General features: G+C 49.1%; 1 protein-coding gene across 8 annotated transcripts in view; it reads left to right on the forward strand.

Annotated features, from left to right (window-relative positions):
* LOC119434767 (UBX domain-containing protein 1-like) overlaps nucleotides 1–24,023 on the forward strand; it is a 28,597-nt gene extending 4,574 nt beyond the window's left edge. For 2 of the 8 annotated variants that reach the window (XM_049659599.1, XM_037701843.2), the window contains exons 2-7: nucleotides 11,140–11,244; nucleotides 15,000–15,049; nucleotides 15,764–15,808; nucleotides 16,408–16,461; nucleotides 18,670–18,790; nucleotides 23,514–24,023. In XM_049659599.1, coding sequence (XP_049515556.1) covers nucleotides 11,140–11,244; nucleotides 15,000–15,049; nucleotides 15,764–15,808; nucleotides 16,408–16,461; nucleotides 18,670–18,790; nucleotides 23,514–23,671 — 533 coding nt within the window. In that variant the 3' untranslated portion in view covers nucleotides 23,672–24,023. Of the gene's footprint in view, nucleotides 1–4,840; nucleotides 5,136–5,579; nucleotides 6,174–7,438; nucleotides 7,917–11,139; nucleotides 11,245–14,999; nucleotides 15,050–15,763; nucleotides 15,809–16,407; nucleotides 16,462–18,669; nucleotides 18,791–23,513 lie in introns of those variants that run through there. The other 6 variants (XM_049659602.1, XM_049659601.1, XM_049659600.1 and 3 more) reach the window with 6 other exon arrangements.
* Nucleotides 24,024–24,029: the final 6 nt, after the last annotated feature.

Genomic DNA, 24,029 nt, shown 5'->3' on the forward strand with positions numbered 1-24,029 from the left:
GCCCGATACAGGTCGTCTCGGAAATTCGCATATTAGGCCTCCACATCTCCTCTACTCTCAACCCTGGTTCTACCATTGCCCGTCTTCGACGCACTAGCGAGCAGGTTAGCCGTATGATTCGGCGGGTCTCCACCAAACGTGGCGGCCTCCGCGGCTGGCACTCCCTCCGCTTGGCTCAAGCGTTTGTGACCAGCAGAGTCCTTTACGCCACTCCCTACCTTCGCTTGCGTCGCCACCACGAGAACCAGCTGGACGCACTGCTCCGCTCGGTTCACAAGCGAGCACTAGACCTTCCCATTGCTACCTCCAATCGCCGCTTTGCGGCCTTGGGAGTACACAACTCGTATGACGAGTTGCGGGAGGCCCATCTCGTCAACCAAGTCAATCGCCTGTCCCAGACGACTCCTGGGCGCCGCCTTCTGGATAGGCTCTCACTGAACCCGATATCTACCCCACTTTCCCCTGCTTCCGTCCCGGAGCTATGGCGGCACAAACTTTGGGTTGAACCTCTTCCTCGCAACATGGATCCCACTCAACACACAGGCAGACGCCTAGCCCGAGCACACTCTCTTCACACTCGGTACTCCAATTCTCCTGGCGTCTTCTATGTAGATATCTCGGGACCAACTCCCTCCGGACACTTTACGGCCGCAGTGATCTCTGAGGGCCACCACATTGATGGCCTCTCTTTCCGCTCGCCGGACACAACACAGGCCGAAGAGGTGGCCATCGCTTTGGCCGCCTCTCACCCGACCTCAAGGGTCATTATCACGGACTCGCGCTACGCCTGTTCCCGATACCTCCAGGGTACCATAGCTCCTCTGGCCGCCCACCTTCTTCGGGCGGCCTCATGGCGCTTTGAGCCTCACTCCATCCGCATCGTCTGGTCTCCTGGCCACGCGGGTCTCCCCGGTAACGAAGCGGCGCATGCCGCTGCCTGCGTCTCTCCCTCCCAGGCCGTTACCACCTCCGACTCTGCGTCTACCCCAGACACCTCAGCTCTTACGCAGTACCGCGCAATTCTAGAGCATTATCGCAGCTCACGCCGCCTTTACCCAGACCCTGCACGGGGCCTCTCTAAAGCGGATGAAAGACTTCTGAGACGCTTGCAGACTAACACCTTCTTGTGTCCTGCGGCCGCCCAGCATTTCATGCCGGGTATACACGGCTATTGTGCGCATTGTGGGGTCCTGGCCGACACCTATCACATGATGGCAGTATGCCCCTCCATACCCCTTCCTTAAGAGAGGCTTGGGAGGAGTTCCTGCTTGGCTGCTCTACCCTGGACGCTCAACGCTCCCTGGTGGCCCGCGCCCGAGCGGCGATCATTTCCAGTGGACTTCCGGAATAGGGAGACCACCCAAGTGCTTCTGTAGAGCAACTCTCTGTACTTTTCTGATTAAATGTTTCTCCACCACCACCACACCCGGCCTACCGAAGCTCAACGACGTCGAGGAGCTTCACTGACTTAACGTCGCGAAGACTGGTTAAACAGTGCAGATGGTAGCATCAAATAGGCAAAACTCAAGAAAGGCAAAGTTAAGCAATGAAAAGACTAAGCCAAGCTATGTTAAACCAATTGAGTTTGGCAATTTCATGCCACCAGCTCCGCTGTTTAACCAGTTTCGCGACGTTAAGTCAGTGAAGCTGTCCCCGAATTTTAACAGCGAAGCTGTTCTGTAGCTAACCGTAAAAAGTGCCGCCTGCCGCACAACTGCGCCGTAGCCATAGCAACCCCAAAGTCACAAGGTCACACCCACCAACGGGAGACACTGCGCGCAACAGCTGGGTTTCCGCCGCCGCGCCGAGATATGCGCATGCACCGTAATAACGATTGGATATGCGCATGCGCTGTACTTGAGGCAACATCTATGTAAGCGTGTGCGCGGCAGCGCTGTTGCGACGCCGCGCGCACACGGGACGCCCAAAAGATAGTTCGTACTCCCGAGAGAAAAAGAACTCACTTTATTCTGCGACTAAAAAAATGACAGCAGATCCACGAGGTGAATGATGATGAGTGGGCGAAGCTCCGGAGGGAATCATCGGATCTCCCGCTTAAGGGGACGCTAGCACAAACCAATAGCCTCCTCTGCACAAACGCGTTAGAAACGTGCAGTACTCTCTAGTAAGGGGGAGCGGCCACAGCGTCTTACGCAGCCATTTACACATGCCGGAACGTGCACCGCGTTTGCCGACGCCATCACATGACTGCTGAGAGAGTATACCCCCCGTATTCATTAACGCTCCTCGACTTGAACTTGACTTGCCACCGCTTTGGGCAGCGCGTTCGAAACGCGTTGAAGGTAAGGTGGAGAGGCCACAACGTCTTACACCAGCTTCTTACACGGGCCGTAACGCGCTAGCACAAACGCGTTAGAAACGCCCTAGAAACGCGGCCTTTCGTTAATGTTGGGTATTTATAGCCATCGTGGTGCGTTTGTCCATGTCCGCTTCGTGGCGTAGTGGGCTAACGCCGCACGCTCGGAAGCGAGGGGTCCCTGGTTCGATTCCGCGCTACGGACACAACTTCGGAATTTTTTTCTCATTTTTCTCAGACTGGTTACACACTACTACTACTACTACGACGGGGACGGAACGGGTGCCGCCATAAGGAGCCTCGCCCCTAAAAATGCATTGACGCCCTCAGTCCAGGGCGTCACTTGCGGCCTGCTTTAGCGCTAGGCCGATGAAGTCCGCAAGAAATCGTTGGTCTTGAAGGGTGGTTGCGGCGGTCAGTCACTCGGAGGAAGGGGTAGGTGGGAGGGATGAAGGTTTGGGTAAGGTGGGGTAGTTTTGGTTGGCATTGCCATAGGATAGGTGATGTGTTGGGAGGATAGGCACCACAGTGGCTACAGCGAGGGAGGCCTTCAGTAAGTATGCCTTGGAGGAGGTGTTTCCGTGCTGGAGTGAGCAGGGTGTTCGTCTGGGTTTGTCGGATGAGTCTGCCCTGCGTCCTTAGTAATGTCTTGGTGTAGCTTAGGGTATATCCTGCGCTCGTCCCTAAATGGGTGAAATTATGGCGGAGGCGTTGGTGAGACGAATAGATTTGATCGGGGGATGTTGGGAGCCTGGCGTATCATATCGCAGGCAAGCTAATTAGCTCGTTCATTCCCCAACATCCTCATAACCAGGAATCCAGACAATCTCTACCTGCCGATGGAGACATTCTTGTAACTGTCGTGTGATATGTTTAGGTAAGTCGTCATGTATGAGTTTTCTACATGCTGACATTGAATCAGTAAATATGATCGGTGTAGTGATAAGTATTGCTGGGAGATGTTGTATCGCTGCTACTACCGCTTGTAGTTCTGCTGTGGTCGTATCAGTGTTTGAAATTAATTCACTGTGTATCGTCCGAAGGGTGTGATCTACCACCGCTATAGCAGTGCCTTTGTCTTGACCACTAGCATCTGTATATAGTAATATGTGCCATGTGGGTTGCGTCCTATGTATCTTTTAAAGTATGCTACTCGCTCTGTCCGCCTAGCCTTATTAATCACAGGGTGCATGTGTCTGGAGAGTGGTGCGATCTTGAGCAGTGACCTAGTTTCCGGTGGAAGTGACAGTGTGGCTGGTACGGGTGTGCACATGGGTGATAGTTGAAAGCCCACACTGTGAAGTATGTCTACCCTGCGCAGTCTGTTGAAGTCGGAGTTCTTGCCTCCGTTTGTGAATGGTGATTATTTCGATGATGGTATTGTGACATCCCGTGTCGGTAAGCAGTTGCGTGCTTGTGCTGACGGGGAGTCCCAATGCTAGCTTGGTAGCCTTGCGAATTAACGCATCGATGCGTACCGTATCTTGTTTGCGGAGATTGGTGTAAGGCCAGTGGTATCGCTGGATATCAAAAGTCTGGATATCAGTAACGCGTCGTGAAGGCGTAGCATGTCTGCTTCTTTTAGTCCCCTGTTTCTATTAGATACCCTTCGCACCACGTGAATACCTTGCTTTCCTTGTCTAAGCAAGTGTTGTATAGTTGCGGCGGGGCCACCGTCTTTCTGTACATGGAGCCCTAGAATCCTTGGACATTTGGGCTGATGTATAGAGGCCGCGCTTCGCGAAGGCTCGCTGCTAAGCGGGAGAAGCAGGCCGATCGTGCATGAGTACGCAGCCAGAGTGGCCGAGACCAAGAGGCAGCGACGACGTGGAGACTCCGAATACGCCAGCCGTGAACGAGAGCGGAAGGCTACGTACATGCGAATGCGACGCTGAGCCCGCGCTTTGACCGGGGTGCCAATGCTCGCTTCGAACGCGAGTTCCTCTCGCTGGAGTTTGCCCATTCCTGTCGAGTGTGCGATCGGCCTGTGGTTCAACTCGAACCTGTCTACGCTCAACTCGGTTCGGTCCGTCGAGAAACGTGGACAAGGCTTGTCTGTGCTGCGAGACATCTTCCCCGAGGCCAGTGATCACGGCGAGATGCGCCTGTGCAGAACCTGCCGTGTTACAACCTAGAAACAACAGCTACAACCTAGCAACAGCCATAATAAGCCCCTACGATCGCCCAGCTTCGCTGTTTCAAGCCTTGCGCGGCCGAGTGCAAGCTTAAACCTTTGTTAACAGCAAAGCTGTTTAAGCCAGCCGTAAAAAGTGCGCGTTTCACGAAAAGTCAGCCGCGCCGTAGCCATGGCAACCAGCGACGCCGCAGCTGCTAAAACACCTGGCATAACCTCGTGACGTCACGCCAAGCCGCGCATGCGGAGTAGCGACAACCACAAAGCTGCTACCGCTAAGCCACGCCCAGCGACGGAGACACCTCGCGGAACCGAGTTCCGCCGCGCCGCAGCTTGTGCGACGTCACGCTTTCCTCCTTGCAGTAGCCGAGTTGCGCGGCGACGCTCAATCGGCTCAATCAGATGCAGCCATGGGACGCCGAAAGAAAGTACGTACTCCCGAAGAAGAATCAGCGTATCGTGAAGCGAGGCTTGCCGCTGTACGAGAACGACAACGGCAGCGACGAGCAGATCCAGAATACGTGGCCAGGGAAAGGCAGAACAAGAGACGACGAGAATATACTGCCCATCACCGTGAGTGGAATGCTGCGCGTATGCGAGCTCTACGTCAGGATCCAGCCTACCGGGAAGCCGAGTACGAGCGGCGCCGTGCTTCTACCGGCGGTGCCGACGCGCGATTCCAACGTGAGGTTCATTGGAATTTGGACATTCATGCCAAGTGTGTGATCGGTTGTGGTTCAACTCGAACTTGCCTACCCTCAAGTCGGTGCGATACTCTGAGAAGCGCGGGCAAGGCCTGTGCGTACTGCGGGAACCCTGATGTTACCGAGCTCGACGAGATACGACTCTACTACCAGGAGACGCAATCGATCGGCCAGCTTCGCTTTGTCTCGAGCCTGGCGCGGCCTAGTGCAAGCTTTGCGGTTGTACTAGCGGAGCTGTTTAAGGGCAAGGTTGAACCGTGCCGAGCGTTGATCAGTTTTTGCGAAGCGGGAGATGGGGAAGCAAAGCTATGCCTTATAGCAGAGCAAGACAATAGCTAAGAGAGGGAGAGAGTATAAGCTAAGCGAGGTGAGTGAAGTGGAGAGAGCGGAGCCGCAGTTGCTGGGGGCGGAGCCAAGGAGAGGGAGAGCCAATGGGGAGCGCGCGCCGAGCGACAGGTGGGCGGAGCCAAGGAGAGAGAGACGGCGGCGCGAAGCACCTGGCGTTGCCAACCTCCACCGACGAGTATGGCCAGGACGAAGAAGCCACTGTCTACGGAAGAAGCAGCGGCTCGGCAGGAAAGACGACGGGAAGCTGCTCGAGCATATGCCCAACGACGACGTGCTGACCCTGAGTTCCGAGCAAAGGAAGCCGAGGCTAAGCGACGCCGCCTCCCTCCACCGACGAGTATGGCCAGGACGAAGAAGCCACTGTCTACGGAAAAAGCAGCGGCTCGGCGTGAAAGACGACGGGTAGCTGCTCGAGCATGGGCCCAACGACGACGTGCTGACCCAGAGTTCCGAGCAAGGGAAGCCGAGGTTAAGCGACGGCGAAGATCCGAAGACCCCGACTTTCGAATGAGGGAGGCGGCGTCGCGGCAACGGTACGACGAGACTCATCGGGAAAGGAGGCGTTCGGCCGCCCAGCAACGAAGAGAATCCGACCCTGGCTTGCGAGTCCTCGAAAATTTCCGCCGCCGAGGGAGAATGGCTACAGCCGGAGCCGACCGGCTGTTTAGGCGTGAGTTCCTTAACGTTGAGTTTGGGCGTAGCTGTAAAGTGCGTGATCGGCTGTGGTTTAACGCGAATTTGTGCAAGCTGAGCGGCGTGCGAAATGGAAGATCAACGAGCTATTGGCATCGAGGTTCTAGAGAAGGCATTTCCTGGAGAACCAGATGTAGCCGAGGTGGACGTGTGCAGGAATTGTGAAGAAGCTTTGCCCACTGGCAAGCTACCGCTGTTATATCAGTCTTCGCGACGAGAACTCAGCGAAGCTGCGCTGATTTTTTCTCAAAAACCAGGCGACCAGTGCCAAGTGTCACTCTAAATACCCTTACCGCCACCTACTTGTGGGCGCACGAACCTTCGGCGCGATATTTTGTCAGAAGGCCGCCAGGTGCCGACATACATCTGCCCAAAGCACGAACCACGTTACCCACGTATCCGCTCCACTTAACTGCTTGTGGGAAGACATACGTCAAAAGCATCGTGAAATCACGGTCCCTCGACGATCACAGCACTAAGAAGGTTTAAAATACGTGGGACCGTGCTACATGACAAAAACTGACAAAAAGCAATGCACACAACTACTGCTGCACTGCGATCCCAGTGGAGGCAACGGAGACGAAGGGCGCGCGGCAGGAGCTAGTCCCGCTAGTCTACATTGGTGGCTCCATCTCTCGGTGGAAACGAGAAATAGGGGGGAGGGGGAGAGCGACGAGCGCCGTTTGACAGGCACAGAGTTTATCGAGAGGGTTGTGGCATTTTCTCGCCAGGCGCACTCGACAGTTCATTGCTTGGATTACGAAAATTCTGCGGCGATGGCGCGACCTAAGAAACTGATCAGCGACGAGCAACGGAGACGCCAGAATACGGAGAGGAAACGTGTACAAAACGCAGCCCTTACGGATGCGCAATTGGAACGCAGACGAGAGCTTGCGCGGGCGAGGTACGCGCGGAAAACGCAAGCAGCGAGAGAATCGAGTCTGCGACAACAGCGGAAAGCAGCTTCTGAAGAGGACGCGTTGGAACGCAGGCGAGCTCGTCGGCGGGCAAATTATGCGCGAAAAAAAGCGCTACAACAACAGAGACCCCTTACTAAGGAGGAGTTGGAGCGCAAGCGAGCGCGTGATCGGGCATATTATGCGAGGAAGAAAGCGCAGCAACAACTGACACCCCTTACAGAAGAGGAGTTGGAGCGCAAGCGAGCGCGTGATCGGGGATATTACGCGACGAAGAAGGAGTTGGAACGCAAACGAGCGCGTGATCGTGTGTATTACTGCGAGGAATAAAGCGCTGCAGCAGCTGAGACCCCTTACGACGGAGCGGTTGGAACGCAAGCGAGCGCGCGAACGGGCATATTATGCGAGGAGGAAAGCGCTGCAACTGAGTTTCTTTACGCAGGAGCAGTTGGAACGCAAGCGAGCGCGTGATCGGGGATATTATGAGAGGAAGAAAGCGCTGCAACCACCGAGACGCCCTACAGAGGAGGAGTTGGAACGCAGACGAGTGCGTGATAGGTTACATTATGCGAAGAAGAAATTGCTGCAACCACCGAGACGCCCTACAGAGGAGGAGTCGGAACGCAGACGAGTGCGTGATAGGTTACATTATGCGAGGAAGAAAGCGCTGCAACAACTGAGACCCCTTACGAAGGAGCAGATGGAGCGCAAGCGAGTGCGTGATCGACTGTATTATGCATTAAGAAAAGCGGTACGACAACAGGAAGCGCTTACGGTGCGGGAGCTACAATGCAAGCCGGAGCGTGCGTTTGTCTTTCATTTCCCAAACACAACATTGGTGGTAAAAACTAGTTTACTGAGAGGATCGTCATAGTGTGGGTGGTATTCTTTGGGGTTCCTTATCACTTAAAATGCCGCAGTCTTGTTTCTAGGGATAGAGTGTAAGTAATGATTCCAAAAAAATGCTACGCACTATATGACAATTCCCCAGTGGGGTGTTTCTGCTCCAATATTCTTTCGTCTCCTCTCGCTTACCAGGCCTCCTCCAATAATGAGAGTGCTCAATTTACTATTACACGAGTGTAATTTACTAATGTAGCTTAAAGGGGCCCCGAACCACTTGTATCGAAGTGAAGAAGGACATTTGAATGAAAATAGGCTATTTCAGAAATACTTTGCCACAAAAAGTACTTCAATGCGTTCAGCAGAAGCGGAGTTATTGGCGATCAAACACAACCTCTGCTGTGCTCCCCTTCCTCCGTCAATGCCTTGCACTGCGAAGGCGACGGTGGAGTAGGGCGGGGCCACATTGCTGCGCCTACGAAATGTCACCGTGGCGCGCAATTCAAATTTCATTTTGGATGTTAACGTAGACACTACGACTTCCGATTTTGGTGCTTACGACGCACTAAACGTAAGCCAAATGCGGTTGTCCACAGTGAGCAGCCAGTGGACTCGTGGTGGCACCCCGCGGCGGCTGTGGTGTAGCCGACCAAAGCGACCAATAGCAGCTGCGCATTGGAATGTGCTTTATTATGTAATAAAGCACACAGAAGAGTGAGGATCATGGCTTCTGTTGAAACGAGAGCGTTTAAGAGAAAGGTGACTTCGCGATCCGCTTGCGAGCTGCATGTACTGCATACAGCAGCAAAACTTGACTGAGATGTTCACAGCAGCGTATGCTACCTGCGGACTATGTTATTTCACCTAGCCCGGGGGGTGGTTCAGGGCCCCTTTAGCCCGATATTCCTTCTTCTAAATAATGCCCCTAAATTATGTTATTTCTCTAAAGCAGCAAATGTGGAAATGAGGCTGGTGTAAGAAAACTTTCATTCCCCCTTGCTTCTCATTGCACTCAGTCATAGCAAATTGCCAAACAATTATGTGGATTTATAATATATTAGAAACAATAAATGAGCTATTCACCTGGTGTTTAGCGTAGCCACATGTATGACCTTATACTTGCCATAGCTACCATGTTGTTTAAAAAGAACTTGAGCATACAAGCAGGAGAAAGACATTCCAGTCATTCTTGCATACACCTTTGTACAGAAACCTGTGCTGCATGTAAATCGTATGCAACTTTTGCAGCTGATTGGCACCTGCACTGCGTTTTCACTCAGTGGAGGTGCCAATCATGCTTTATTGGAGGTATTTAGCATACTGTGTACTGTTATCTGCACCCGCCAGTATGCTAACATGTTTATTTCTCAGCTACACACTTTAAAGAAATTGGTTAGTTTCTTATGGACATTATTTCACCCACGCAGCAAGAGTATTCTTTCCGGCGAAGTAATGTTCGCAAGGAGGTCACCTACAGAATCGCCTGCATAGACGAATCTTTGAACGTTGTCGACACACCGTAGCACATCTGATGAACGTAGGCACGGCAGCATCTGCGGTGTCATTCATCGCGTCCACGTTAGCAGTCGGCATGAGGCAATGCCTTCGTGGTTACTCACGTCCCATCTCGTACGCAGACCCGTGCAAAACTAGGAACCCTACAACAGACGCATGAGAAGTTTGTGTGCTCGTGTGTAGTTAAAAGCTTTAAACTGCATGCACAAACACGCATATCTGAAACGATCTGTGTGCTTTCCGGTGGCTAATCAGTCCGATCTTCGCACACACTTTCTACATGCGCTGCTTTTGTCGTTGTCGTTCCCTCTGTCTGTGTCGCATGTAGGAATAGTTTTGCTCTGTGATTAGGGCATCCTTTTTCGTCAGAATGGTCTTCAACATAAATTCTAGAATGTTCATCACTCGGGTGATGCTAGCCTTCATGGCTCCATGCCGTTTCTCTGATAATTGTTATCTTGTCCCCGAGTGTCAACATTGTTCGTTTCTGTGACAACGTGCATCGCAGCTGCCACTACATGCCCGACCGACATGTTACTCAGGCTACAAGGCTGCAAAAAGAGACTCGGAGGGTGCATTATTTAAGAAATTCGAAGCCAAGAAAAGCTGTCCAACACGTGAATATGTCGCAGTAGTTGGACAAGCATATCGGAAGAAAATAGGCACAATGTGACTGGCAAAGCTTGCGAAGCACTCGAACTAGTGCACGTTGAATAAAACCTACTGGGAACCAAACGCACTGGGCTTAGTTCGTTGAGAATGCCACCGAGTGCAGGATCACGCGTTGGGCTGACTTGTTTGAGAGAGAAAAGGTGAAAGCTTGACGGAGTTATCTTGCGGAGGCTGGCGGCGTGACAGTAATGCTTAAGTGTACAAGAGGTGATCTTCCCTCCATGGTACGGAGTGACTAGAAAACACAGTTTGCTGTCGCATGCTTGGGTGCTTTTCTTATGATTCTCCCTTTTTCTATTTTGTGACATTGGGAGAGACGTTTGTTGCAGGGAAGGTAGCGCACCTTCTCGCGTCATCTTGCAATAGCTAATTTGCTTATATCTCCGCGATTAATGAACCTTTTTTAAAAATCCTTGCTGTGGAATACTTCTCGGACTGTGGCTTGCAACGTACAGTGTATAACCTTGTTTTCCAATGGGGCCTGCTGTGTATTGAGGTCACATATTCTATTCCAGACAGCAGTCTACCTGAGGAAGAATGTCCTCGTGCTGAGATTGTAGTTGCAATTAATGTGGAGCATATATCAAGGCCAAGCTCTTGTTTGTTGAGATGCAAGATAAAAGATTTGTCGCCCTGCTTTTACTTTTCAACACTGTCCCGGTGCACACACCATGCACCTGTCTGGGAGGAAAATGTAATGTTATATTGTCGGCGAAAATCTGTGCTTAGTCGCAATTAAAAATATTGCCTTGTGTGTTGTGTTGTAAATAAAAAAAAAAACGTATTCAGTGTCTGCAGGACTGCAAATGAGTAGATTCTTGCATTAAACAGATCACCACAAAAGTAATACACATATAGAGGGGACAGTCCTGTCTGTGTTTCTTTTGTGGTCGCCTGCTTTGCACAAGAGTCGGCTTGCTTACTGTCATGCTCAAACTAACCCAGCAGCATGTTATTTTTCAAGTGTCCTCAAGTTTGTTGCATTTGTTGGTGCAGACTCGAGTGACAGTGATGTCGGGCCCGACTCTCCCGTGTGTGAGGGGGATGAACTGGGCTGTGCAGCCGAGGGCTCCGATGGTTCTTCACGTGTCGGCCCTTCCAGTAAGTGCCTGTTTGATCCAACACACAGAAGCATCGTAGAAATGTATGACATGCGCCCCCTGTGCTTGTTAGTCACATTGCCAACTAGTCAACAAGCCATCTAGGCTCGCCCATGGTGATTAGACATTGCTCTACCGCCTATGGCTGGGTATGGCGTTACGAATGCTTTTTCTTTAAGACTTTCAATGGCCAGTGCACCAACACGCGACACCTGTGGCTCTGAAGAAACTGTCGGACACCTTTAGTGCTCTTGCCTGGCACATATGGTCGACAACATTTCTGGTGCTGCACCAGCCTTTCTATGTTTGCAGAATGTCAGAACAGCTTTTGGCTGTCTACTTTGACGCACCTTATGCCAAGTTGCACAAAATCTATTGTTGTTGATGGTATCACCAAAAGTAGTTGCTCTAGAATATCGCCCCTGAAGAAAAAGTATGTTTGCTCTGCAGAGTATGCCACCGTGGCTGATGACCGTTACGGTATGCATTCAGCGCCGAAATTTGCTTCGCATTTCTTATTGTGATGTGCCTTTGATCGCGCCTTACAATCTTTTGTTTTCAACTGGCTTTAGGCCTGCTATACCTTCGTGTTGCGGGCATTCCCCCCCCCCCCCCTCCCCTCCCTTGTTTTTATTTCTTTTAAACATGAGGGACATATCAAAACTGTCTGAAGTGGCTGCATTTGTGTGGAGGGAGAAATGCAAAAACGCTGGCGTACCTATATTTATACTTCGCGGACAACTTTCTGTGGCAATGAAGGGAAAGCTACGGAGGCAAAGCGCGCACAAGTGAGAGTGCTTCTGAAAAGAGTCCTGCGTTATAATCCACGTTGGCTTAGGCTGGGGAAGAGAAACCATAAACAGCTTATTAGTAACAGTTAAATAAGACAGAACACACCACTGAGTCTAAAGTTTCCTTATTTTGCGGCTTTTTCCTTCCGTGTGTGGGCAAACGCGAAACCGCCTCACCTGGAAGCTGCGTCGATTCAGCGTCTGTTTCGAGCAACCAAAAGCACTGTCAAGCACAAGGTCAAACGCTGCCGGACTACTTGGCGCAGTAACACATGTGCAGCATCCACACGGCCGTATCTTTTCCTTCATTGCCACAGAAAGTTGTCCGCGAGTATACGTTCACGTTAAAGAATGTTAGATGGTCAAAATTAATGCAGAGGTATTGCGGTGTTAAGTTGGCCATCCGACTGAACTTGGTTGTTATTCGACGCGTCTCCAAGGCTTCAAAGGGGCGGCAATGTCATATGACGTCGGACACCGAGTTCAAGTGATCCTTGCCGACTAGAAAGGTATATACGTCCTCAGTGTTTTGGTTTCCTCTGCCACTTGTGGCTCTCGCATCTTTGTTATGATGACTTTGCTTGACACAGCTCGTACGTCCGCCCGGGCAGGAAAGAAGAATGTCAGTGTTTCATCTCTTCCTCTTGTGACCTCCACAACTATGTCCGTGCTATCATGGCTCTCTGTGTGATCCTTAAAAAAGATGACTGATCTTTTCCTTTGAAGTCGTTCTAGGAAAATCGTACATAAAGTAGTTATATTACCTTCCCTTGGGCCCCTTAAAAGTCAATTGCTGACAGGATTTGTGGCTCTCTCGTTGTCATGGAGGGTTAAGGCATTCTTCATCTAAGTTTGTTCCGAGGACAAAGAAGTGGACGTGTCACTTTATGGATTAGCTGTTGCTTGGATGTGTACGTTTGTTTGCCACGCCTTTCATTGCCATGAATGCAGGGCACTTCATTTATCCTGCAGCACACATCATGCTCACGTGTTGTACTTCTGTTATAATAAGGATTCACTCCCCTCTAACTGTGCTGCAAGCTCTCGTTATTTTAATCACAGACTTACTTTTTTATAACAGGCTAATTAGTCTTATAAAAGCATATTTATAGCTTTCTTCTGAAGCCTTTTTATAGCTCAATTACAACATGGGAAAGTGTTCTATTTCTCCCTCCATTTGGCCTGTTTGTTTAAAACAGAAAGTACTGGGTTTCGCCAAAGTACAGTATAATCTGCTTAAATGGAATTCGGAGAGACAGAAAAAAGGTGTTCCGTTTATCTGAAGTTTCCTTTAAGGGAATAACACAAAAATCAAGAGCGATAGTTTAATTTGCAAAGCATCGTGCATTTTAATTTTGCTGTGGCGAACAAACTGATGTTGTTGTGCTCTGCTTTGAATATCATTGCTCGCGCGTAAGACATTAATGCACCTTTTTAGGCTCAACCTCTACTGCGTTCACTTTCACAATAGGGCAACTGGTATAAAAATTGGCACTGTACGGACGCTTGAACCACAGGAACAGTACATGTTCCATTTGGCCTTGTTGAGATGTACGCATGTGTTTACAGTCCTTCAAAAAGCTGCTGCTCCGGGTCGTGTGTGTCTTCTCTTCATCCTTCATTATCTGTGTGGGACAATGAGGACTTCAGAATACAACACTTCGCTGCCCTTCATGTCTTTCATGACATCCGATTTGTAGCCAATGTGAGCGCATTGTCCTCTTGAGCTTTTTGAATGTGCGTTCACAAGGGCTTGGAAAATGAAAACTAAGCAATGGTGAACGCCGCCCAGCAACCGTTGATGACACAGCTGCACAAGTGCCTGGTGGATTATATTTTCCTGACTGTTTAGCATCACCGTTTTACATGGCTTCCGCACCAGCGGCTCATGTCGTGTGCAGTAGTTTCAGTTGCAGTTCCGTTTAACCCGAGTTTCATGAAAACGTTCCATTTAAGCGAAGTTGTGTTTATGGGTAGCAAACAGACTTGGTAGTACCCTCGTTGGCGTGTATCTGGCATTTCCGTTTAGGCCAATTTCGTTTTTCCAGAGTCTACTGTAGTTCCGACAAAGCTCTTAACAACTGCACAATTTCTTGACCGATTGCCTTCAGGTTGTCCCGTGGCAGATGACGGTCAGCCGAAGCGTTTTCATCGGGCCCAGCTAAGGGTTTGTGTCACTCCTGGCGAGCTGTATTAGCGGCGCTTTTAAAGCGAATCTTTCCTTGCCGCTTCCCCGCACTTTGCAAGTGGTGGCTGCTGCTGCTGATGTCTTGCTGATTACGAAACTTGCGCCTATGCGTATGTGCCAGAACGGGACACTTAGGCCACAGGATATGTGGTGCGGCTATGTGACACTGGGCGTGTGTCCGAATAGGCAACTTGGGATATGCGCAGCTTGGCATGTGAACGTTCTTGGCTGATACCCGAGAATGAATACGTGAAACTGAATGGCTGCTTGAATAGACATGCAGAACAATAGGCAAAAGGTGATGAAGTCTGCAAGAGAAGAAGTTTGCATCAAGAGCAGTGCAGTGGGGAAGAGGGAAGTTAAGTGAACAAAATGGGACCAGTCCGTGCATTAAGCGAGTACAGTATTGAGCTACATAGAAGTGATGTGAAGGCATTTTGATAACCATCAAGGAAAGCTTAATTTATAATCGATTCACACATATGCGTCGAATCTGCCGCAGTGTGGAAAACGCAGAATTTAGCAAGTTGTTTCTTATGCAGTCATTCGCACCTTGCATGCACAATTTTTCGTGCCACCTTCTCTTTTGCTGCACTATTGCTGCAGATATTTTTCGTGTCACGCAAAATTTTGCTGCAATTGGTTTTCAAGCTCATGCTGTTGCATGGGCAATAAGTTCCTCAGCCATGTTAAGATGGCTGAGGCACTTATCATTGGGTACGCATGGTGTAACTCTTGGGTCCACTTACTTATCAATGAACCCATATCTCCTTCCAGAAGCAACAGCTACAGAAAAACCACAGAAATCGGTGTCCAAGGGATGTCAGGTATGGTGACTGTCTCATGCATGAAATTCTTGCTTGAGTCTCCATATCACAGTTGACAAAAGAGTACTCAACCCTAACAACTTAGTTAAGTTGTTGTTACGTGTTGTGACAGCTGACCGATATATGCTAGCTAAACAGAAACCGTATATGGTTTTAACAGAGAGTATTTTGTACCAGGAAAAATAATGGAGTGTATGTGTACTGTAAGGTATACTTGCAATGTCATAAATGGCACACAGTCAGCTTGTGCATGTTTTCTGTAGTTGTGGTCCCCCATGTTAAAGGGCCCTTAAAACGCTTTTCTAACTAGTACTTATAGAATGGCCTCGCTATTAAACGACATTGCCTCACAAATCCCCTACCACAAATATTTTTTCGGATCCTTCAAATGTAACCGGAGTTGAGGTCCGATGTGCGACTTTCTCTCTCCTTTCATCAGTATAGCGCGCTTGAAGGTATGCAGAGGGCAAGGCCCCACCCACAAATTTACTTTTGGGTGGGTTATTTATTTTTTGGTTATGTTGGGTCCATGTTTCAGAATAAATTATGCCCAGAGTTTTAATTTGCAGTTACAAAATTTACTGCTACATTACCAAGGTATTACTTTTGTGTTGAAAAGAACGTAGCACATAGTATGAAAAAAGATAGCTTGAGTTTACTTGGAAAATCAATTCTGAGATTATTTTGAAACCAATTCTTTTTAAATTTTTTCAGGCCGATTTGCCAAAGCCACAGAAAACGGCATCGAAGGGATGTCAGGTATGATGGCTATCTCACAAATGAAATTTTTGCTTGAGTCTCCCTACGGCGGTTGACAACACTGTACTCGCCCCTAACAATTTATTTAAGTAGCGCGTTGCGATAGCTTGCTGATATACATGGCTCACTTCTGCGTATGCTTTCTTTTATTGATATCAAGGGTTTGACGGAAGCTCGTCTGGTTGGAAAAATTCATGGCGGGAAATATCGAGCCCCCGTAGCGGGGCGGAAACGTCTTTTTGTTTTGAATGGTTGGTCGGTGCTCGATATTTCCCACCACGGGCTTTCTTTTGTTGTGGTTCCCCATATTAAATGCCAGTAGTATAGTATAGGTGAACAACAATAATTTTATATTGCACACTGAATGGTTGTTGCCAAAATCTGTCAGTGACAATTTAGTAGTCCTGATATTCTATTTAGTTTCCTACAAACATGTTCTATATGTTTGGTCCGAAGTTATCTGTCGGAAAAACAGTAACTTACAAAATTTATTTCATTACCATAGCATACCTTTTGTGTTTAACAGAACATAGTACTTTAGTAAGCAAAAAAGATAGCTTGAGTTTTCTTTGCATTAATTCTGAGATTGTTATTTTCAGGCCGATTTTTTACCAACAGAAAAACCACAGGAAACGACATTCAAGGGATGTCAGGTATGGTACCTGTCTCGTGCATGAAATTTTTGCGCAAGCCTCTGTATGGCAGTTGATGAGAGTGTAATCGCCCAAATGGACGTTCATGCTTCATTTTCTATTTTAGTAATCGGCATCTTATTACGAAATTAATGAAAGTGAGTTTTGGAAAACTACTTGCTCAGTCTTTAAACTTTAAAGAACTAGTGGCCGCAGGTTTCTTTCTGAGATTTTTGGGGTGAAAATCTGAGGTGCAGTGATTACACAGAGAAAGACACAAACGTCTTGTTTTCGTAAATATTTTCGGTGGTACTTGCCTTTATTGAACTACAGTACTCGCTTGTACTGGCTCTGGCTATTCTTGGCTATTCCTGTGGCACGTCACCTGCTGGCCGAAATAAATGGCGACACTCCGCGGACCAGCGACGGCAGCGTCTCGGAGGCAGCCGCTGAATCTGGGAGGCTGTGCTTTTGCTACGTGGAGGTGCCGAAAACTCGGCGTGGCTGCGTTGTTTTGCCACCAATTAAAAAAGAAAAAAATGAGCTTTGGAATTCTTGCACCACACTAAACAGATAATACTGCCAACCTTCTCAAACATCAAGGGTGTGGCTTATACACGGGTAACTTTTAAATCTATTTTTTGGGGGGGAATTTTTTCACAAGGTTCTGGGTACAGCTTTTACACGGGTGCGGCTATTACATGAGTATATACGGTATAAATGTGATTATGGCCTAGTGGTTAGAGTGTAGAGCTGCTGTGCTGGGAGCCCAAGGTTTGATTCCGCCATCGGGCATGTAATTCAATTTTTCTTTTTTTTTAAGTATAAGCTATATGGTAAGACAGTAGCAGCAGCCGCAGTCAGGAAATTCCGGGAGTGCTGGCTTAGGAAGCTTCGCTTTAAAAACTGGGCTCTCAGCACACGTTCTAACTGGAAATTTTGATTTGAAATCACTGCCTCAAAGACCCTCCCATCGACAGTGACCGCGATTTTGGCTAGGTTTGTGTGATTTAGCAAGGTCGAGGCCACTGCTATGTAGTCTGCTGTGACACAGCCGAAACCACATCGGACATCCTGTGCCACGCGTTCTGGTGCCCAGAGGTGCAGCAAGCGCATCGCCATTGAATTGTGCTCGCATTCTTTCACTCGTGCAATAAGAGCAGCACCATTTGGAGAACGCCTCTAGTAACTGCCTCGTGCTGACCAACAACTCATGCTAAAACCAAATGATGCGTGCCGATCGAGACGTATTTCTGGCTGCTGCAATTGCTTCTAGTTGTTGCAGTACACCAAAGCATGGCCTTCGAGATCGGCTACTCCTGAGAAGGCCGTTGCTTGGGGGTGTGATTTCATTCTGTCACCAGTTTGTGTTGCCAGACTGCTGTGCAGTTCATCTGCAATATAAAAAGAAAAGATACAGAATTTCTACCGTATCCAATGCACTGTAATCTTGCGAGATTGCTGTGGCATGCGTACGGTTTAACATGCAGTACATTATTCAAGCTCGCAAATTGGTGTCATGTCCCCTTTAAAGGGGCCCTGGACCACCCCTCGGACTTGGTGAAATAACATAGTCTGCGGGTAGCATACGCTGCTGTGAACATCTCAGCCAAGTTTTGCTGTCATACGCGGTGCGTGGAGCTCGCAAGCGGAGCGTGAAGTCACCTTTCTCTCAAACTCTCTCTTTACAACAGAAGCCTCCTCCTTACTCTCTTCTGGACGCTTTATTTGGTAATTAAGCAGATTCCCACACGCGGCTGCTATTGGCACCTGTGGTAGGCTGCGCAGCGTAGATACCGCGGCCGCTGCGGGATGCCGCCACGAGTCCACTGGCTAAGCGCACTGCGGCTCGCTGAGGACAACTGCATTTGGCTTACGTTTAGCACGTCGTAGGCACCAAAATCAGAAGTCGTGGTGTCTACGTTAACATCCAAAATGAAATTTGAACTGCGCGCCACAGTGACGTTTCGAAGGTGTAGCGTTGCGGCCATGCCCCACTACACCGTAGCCTTCGCAGTGCAAGGCATTGAAGAAGGAATGTGAGCACAGCGGAGGCCGTGTTTGACTGCCAATAATGAGTTAGCTTCTGCTGAGCGCATTGAAGTACTTTTTGCGGCAAAGTAGTTCTGAAATAGCCTATTTTCATTTCAAATGCCTTTCTCCACTTCGATAAAAGGTGGGTCAGGGCCCCTTTAAGTTGACTGAATTTTTGTTGTTGCCTGTGCCCAGACGACCGGAATCACCAGGACCCAAACACGGCTAACCCATGCGGAGGAAGTTGAGCAGGAGCCCTGTGCAGAACTTGTGAAGGCGTTCCCGGAGCCAGAAAAGCTCTTGGGGAGCAGGAAACGTGAGTGTGGGTCGTTTAGTATTACCAATTAACTGCATGTAAAAGCAAGGGTAGAACGTAGAAGAGGCGTACACGGCGTTATTTGACCTAGCCCAAATTGCAGCTCTAGTGTCATCTAGATTGTTTACACACCTTTGGTATTCGAGACACCATAAGAATGGACAGCTGGTCTAGATGCTCAGCACCTGATGACCATCTGTAGAGGTGGCCTTAAGGGGATACACAGCTTCAGAACACAACCTTTTACTGATGTCAGTGGCCTTTCTCTTTTATTGCGATAGCAATTATATGGACACTTCAACCGGATTTCAGCCGTCTCTGTCGCCGTGAGGTTCCGTGTAGATTCCAAGGGCGATAAAATCGGCGCCGTGCGCCGTATGCGCGGGGGACGCGCGCTATCACGGAGAGCCAACACACGACGGAAAGCAAACGCGACCGTCGCGTGAAAGGCTGTTGGGGTATGGGGGGGAGGGAGCCGGGGCGACGCTGTGCTACGGCACCAAATGCGTATCTTGCAACCGAGCGCAAGGGGAACTGGCAACGCAATCTGCCACGCGAAAGCAAAAAAGTGGGAAGGCAGCGCGGGGGTGGAGGGAGGGGGGGGGGAGCAGCTTCTACTCTGCCAACAAATACGCTTGCACTGGCTGTGGTGGCGGTCGCCCACACCGTCTCATCTCCACACGGCTCTGACCTTTGTATGCGCTGTGCATTCTCCGCTCAGTTTCCGTTGAAGCGATAGACCGCACGATTTTTTGCCCTCTGCAGCGCCTGCGTTTGCTGCCAGCGTTTTGACAGTTGTTGTCTGTGGTCATTCAGTGTGATCTATTCATATTTGCTTGTGTGCGATGACACCACGCTTGTCAATTCAGTTAGAAAGCGAATGTGTCCAAGTTTATGCAGCCGATAAAACTACTACAGTCTACGCTCGTTACAACGGATCCGGGAACAACAGACTTCCAGTTACAACGGACCATATCCCTAGGTTTGTTTGGTCACCACGCATTTTAAATGGCATCCACTCCGCTCACAACGGACCCTGCTATAGCGGACTATCGGCTAGAACGGACTAAATTTAGGGCGAAAATTGTTTGGACTGAGCTTATATGGCAGAGTTACGCGGGGCCGACACCCAATATGCGTTTTTTTTTCTACTTAGCCGGGAAACAATAGTATGTCTGGCAACGTTGTCGGCATCTAACGGGTCGCTGGCGCGGCCGAGCCAATCCAGTGAAGTGGCTCGCTGCGTCCATTTTCTTCTTTGTGTTCGTGCGGCGGCTGCGCTTGTGTGGAATGGCTGGACGCAAGAGGAAGCAGATTTCACTGTCAGAAAAACTAAGTATAATTAACGGTGTAGCTAATGGCGAAAAACAGGCGGACATCGCCAGAAGAATGGGCCTGTCTAAGCAGACAGTTAACTCTATCTTGAAAAACAAGGACGTCGCCGAAAAATGCGACTCCGGCGAGATCCAGGAAAAGCGTTTTCGAATGCGCAAAGCGGCGCACCCGGACGTCGAGTCTGCTCTCCTCATGTGGCTACGGGACGCGCGTGCTCGTGGGATTCCAGTGAACGGACTTTTGCTCAGGAGCAGAGCTGAGCAACTCGCTGTGATTTTGGGACATGGCGACGTCACCTTCAGCGAGGGCTGGCTTAGCCGGTTTAAGGCACGGCATGGAGTTGTGTTCAGTGCCATGTGTGGAGAGCGCGATAGCGTCAATGAGAGCGTTGTCTCGGACTGGCAGACAAATCGGCTGCCTGCACTTCTCGCGAAATATGAAGACCGAAACATCTTTAATGCGGACGAGAGTGGACTTGTGTACAAAGCCAGGCCGAGCAAGACATACACTTTCTCCGGCGAAAAGTGTCACGGTGGGAAGTGCTCCAAAGAGCGCTTATCTGTCCTTTTTTGCTGCAATATGGACGGCTCAGAAAAGGTGAGACTTCTGCTGATTGGAAAGTCAAAACGACCTCGTGCCTTGCGTCACATGCAAAGTCTCTCGATCGACTGGGAGGCTAACAAAAAAGCATGGATGACGAAGGATTTGTTTAACGCTTGGCTGCTCAAGTTTGATAGGGGAATGGCAAAACAGAAAAGGAAAGTACTTCTCTTCCTTGATAACTGTTCATCACACATGCAACCCCCGTCACTTGAGGCAACGGAACTGGCGTACTTTCCGCCTAATGCGACGTCGGCACTGCAACCAATCGACCAAGGTGTGGTCCATTCCGTTAAGGTTGCGTACCGGACCCGCCGGGGGGGTGGTACCAGACCCTTGTGTACAAACTGAAGCTTGCGTGCGGCGTCAAACTGGTCTAATCTTTGATTCATGGCCGTAATTCGTCAGATTATGTCGTATCGGCTGTTCCACGGGCAAGAACGCGATTTTAAAAGAATATTACGTTCCGGTAACATTTTTATGTCGCACGATCGCCTCCTCCTCCCCCCCCCCCCCCCTGCATACTTCGGATACAGCAGACGTTTTTCGCCGGATTATGAGGGTCCGTTATAACGGGCGTAGACTGTATCCCTACTCCGAATCACTACTCTACCAATTTGCCATCGCAATTGATGCTTCGCCTTTCGGGCGAAACTGCGACATTTTTTTTATTTCTGTTTTTCTTCTTTTCTTTTTCGACAACTTAAGATTTCAAGGAGTACAGACACATATTTTCCAACATGTAGAAACTGTACCACACCCTTATAGCATGTGACAAGATGATGCCCATGAAGTATGAAGGTTGGAAAACGCTTATAAAAAATTTCAATTTGATACCAGTGTTGGTCTCAAAACACTGGACCTGTCACCATCAACAGAGGTTGGAGAGCTTTAGCTTCGCGTGATGTGCAATACGTCACCGTGGTACGTGACAAATCGGCCAAATTGCACTTGTGCTGTGCCTCCACGCAACCATGGTAAACATGTTGAAAGATGGTATCAACATAACATCCTCGTGTACCATGCTAGAGTGCAGAATCTTATTAATGATTACTCACCACAGCGTTTTGACAGCAAGTTTCCGTGGTCATCGAGTGAGATGCATTCATGTTTGCTTGTGCGCGCGTGACACCATACTTGTTAATTTAGTTAGTATGCCTATGTTTACAAGTTTATATGGTCGATAAAGCTACTGTCCTTACTTCGTATAGCTGTCCTCTAGTTTGCTAACGCAATCGATTGTTCGCCTTTCGAGCGAAACTGCAACTTTTTTTTTTTTAAAGGCCCCTTTTGAGGTCACCAAAGCGATGCCTAGGCGGAGCTTGCATGTCACTTGCCGCCCGTGACCCGCTTCGTAGTTGTTATAGCAGTGCTATTCTTGAACGCCGACAGCCACGTCTTGTTATATGCGATCGGAGTGTGGGGGTAGCGGAGTTGAAAAGTTAAACGAGTCAACACAATCAGCAGCCAGATGGAGGAAGGTGGTTGGCAGGGGCACTGGCCTCCCCGCCATTATAGTTTTCTCATAGCAGCTCTGCCATCCCCCTATTTTGATTTTTTTCCCTCCAACCCAGTTATAACAATTATCGGTTATAACAACGGAATTTTCGTGGCACTTGAATATTGTTATAAGTGGGTTCAACTGTATACGACAATTGCCGACTCTGCGACATGTCTTTCTCAAATTCTTTGCCACAATATAGCACAAAATGAAAACACGTATAGAGCTGCGTTCAAATTTCGCATTACGGAGTATCATAATCTTTGGTGAAATTTTTTTGCACCCACCCTGGCTATGTGATTTTTAGGTTATTGTAAATGTAGGAAAATGGAATGTCTCATGCTATCAAGATGTGTAAATTGGTCACTATTCTATGGTATTCAATTTGAATCTAATTCAAGCTGAAATATTACTGTGCACACATAATGTAGTGCAGTAAAATCTCGACGATGGGATCACGGTTGATTAGAACTTGTGGTTGTTAAGAATTCTGGAAAAAAAAAAATGCAGATCCAGCACACATGTTGGATTCTATGTGAAGCGAAGTTTAACTAAATAAAGTGGTAAATAAATGCCTTGCAACTAACGGCGATACGTACACTTTTGTTTACTTTCATCCTATGCATCGTGTAATCTCATGGAATCTTTGTTTATCCACCACAAAGGTCACAACTTGATTGTCGTGCAATGTTGGTGTTTATGCACTGTTATGTTCGCAAGCAATGCCAAAATGCAAAGTCCAAATGAAGTAGATGCACAGTGTGAGATTTATACTCAGCAATGTCACAGTTGAGTTGAGAGTAGAATGGTGATGAATGGTTGCACAGAAAAGTATGACCCATGTCAAGCAACATTTTGGGATTATGTACCTCTTTTAAAGCTTCGCTTTAAAATGCATACAAGAAAGCAATGTTGGTGGTACCCACGCACCCCTTTTGTGGCAGTGCAAGATGCTAAACAGAGGGCTTCTTGCTTTCCGCAAGTTTATTCAGACAACTTCCTAGAGCTGGCTAAATCGGCAAAGACGAAGTCACCGAAAAAGCCACTGTGATCTAAAACAACCTGATTGCTTCTAAGTCTCTGCTGTGCCTAGCTTGCTGCTGTGTTCATCCCACAAAAGGGGTGTGTTCAGGGCAAACAAACTAACAAATGCGTGCTGTTTCCTCCCCCCCACTCACCCCGCTCCCTTCCTTTGTCGTGTTTGTGGGTATTTTTTTTTATGTTTAAGTTCACAGCTTGGCAGATGTGCTAACAAGATCTTTCACATCTCTCCTCACCCACATGCAGGGCCCGCGTCACCACACGCGAGCAGATCCACAAGAGCCAGTGCCAGTTCTCCGCCTACATGTGCCAGTAGAGCTACTGGGCTGACGACATCGAGCGGAACACCAAAGAGAAGCCGTTTGAGTGCGACGAGTGCGGCCAGTGCTTCAACGTCTCGTTGAACCTGAACCATTTCAAGAAACTGGACTCGGAGGACACCGAGATGCATGCTTACGCCGACTGTGGCAAGACATTCGCCCAGAACGCACACCTCAATTCGCACATGCGGAGGTATACGGGCGAGCAGCCCCGTCAATGCAGCCAGCGCCACCAGTGAATCGCCAAGCTTGGCAGCGTCAAGGAGCAAGAGTGCATGGTGCTCATGGGCGACTACCCACACTGCTGCCCACCCTTTGGCAAGGGCCTGTCCAACAACTTCAAGCTGAAGAAGCACTTCCACAAGTGCCACTTTTATTTCAAGATGGTGAACGAGGACAAACAGACGACGCAGACTACACCAGTGATTCCAGCAGTGCATGT

This window comes from Dermacentor silvarum, unplaced genomic scaffold (genome assembly GCF_013339745.2).
Source record: "Dermacentor silvarum isolate Dsil-2018 unplaced genomic scaffold, BIME_Dsil_1.4 Seq235, whole genome shotgun sequence".
In the NCBI taxonomy this organism is placed as follows: domain Eukaryota; kingdom Metazoa; phylum Arthropoda; class Arachnida; order Ixodida; family Ixodidae; genus Dermacentor; species Dermacentor silvarum.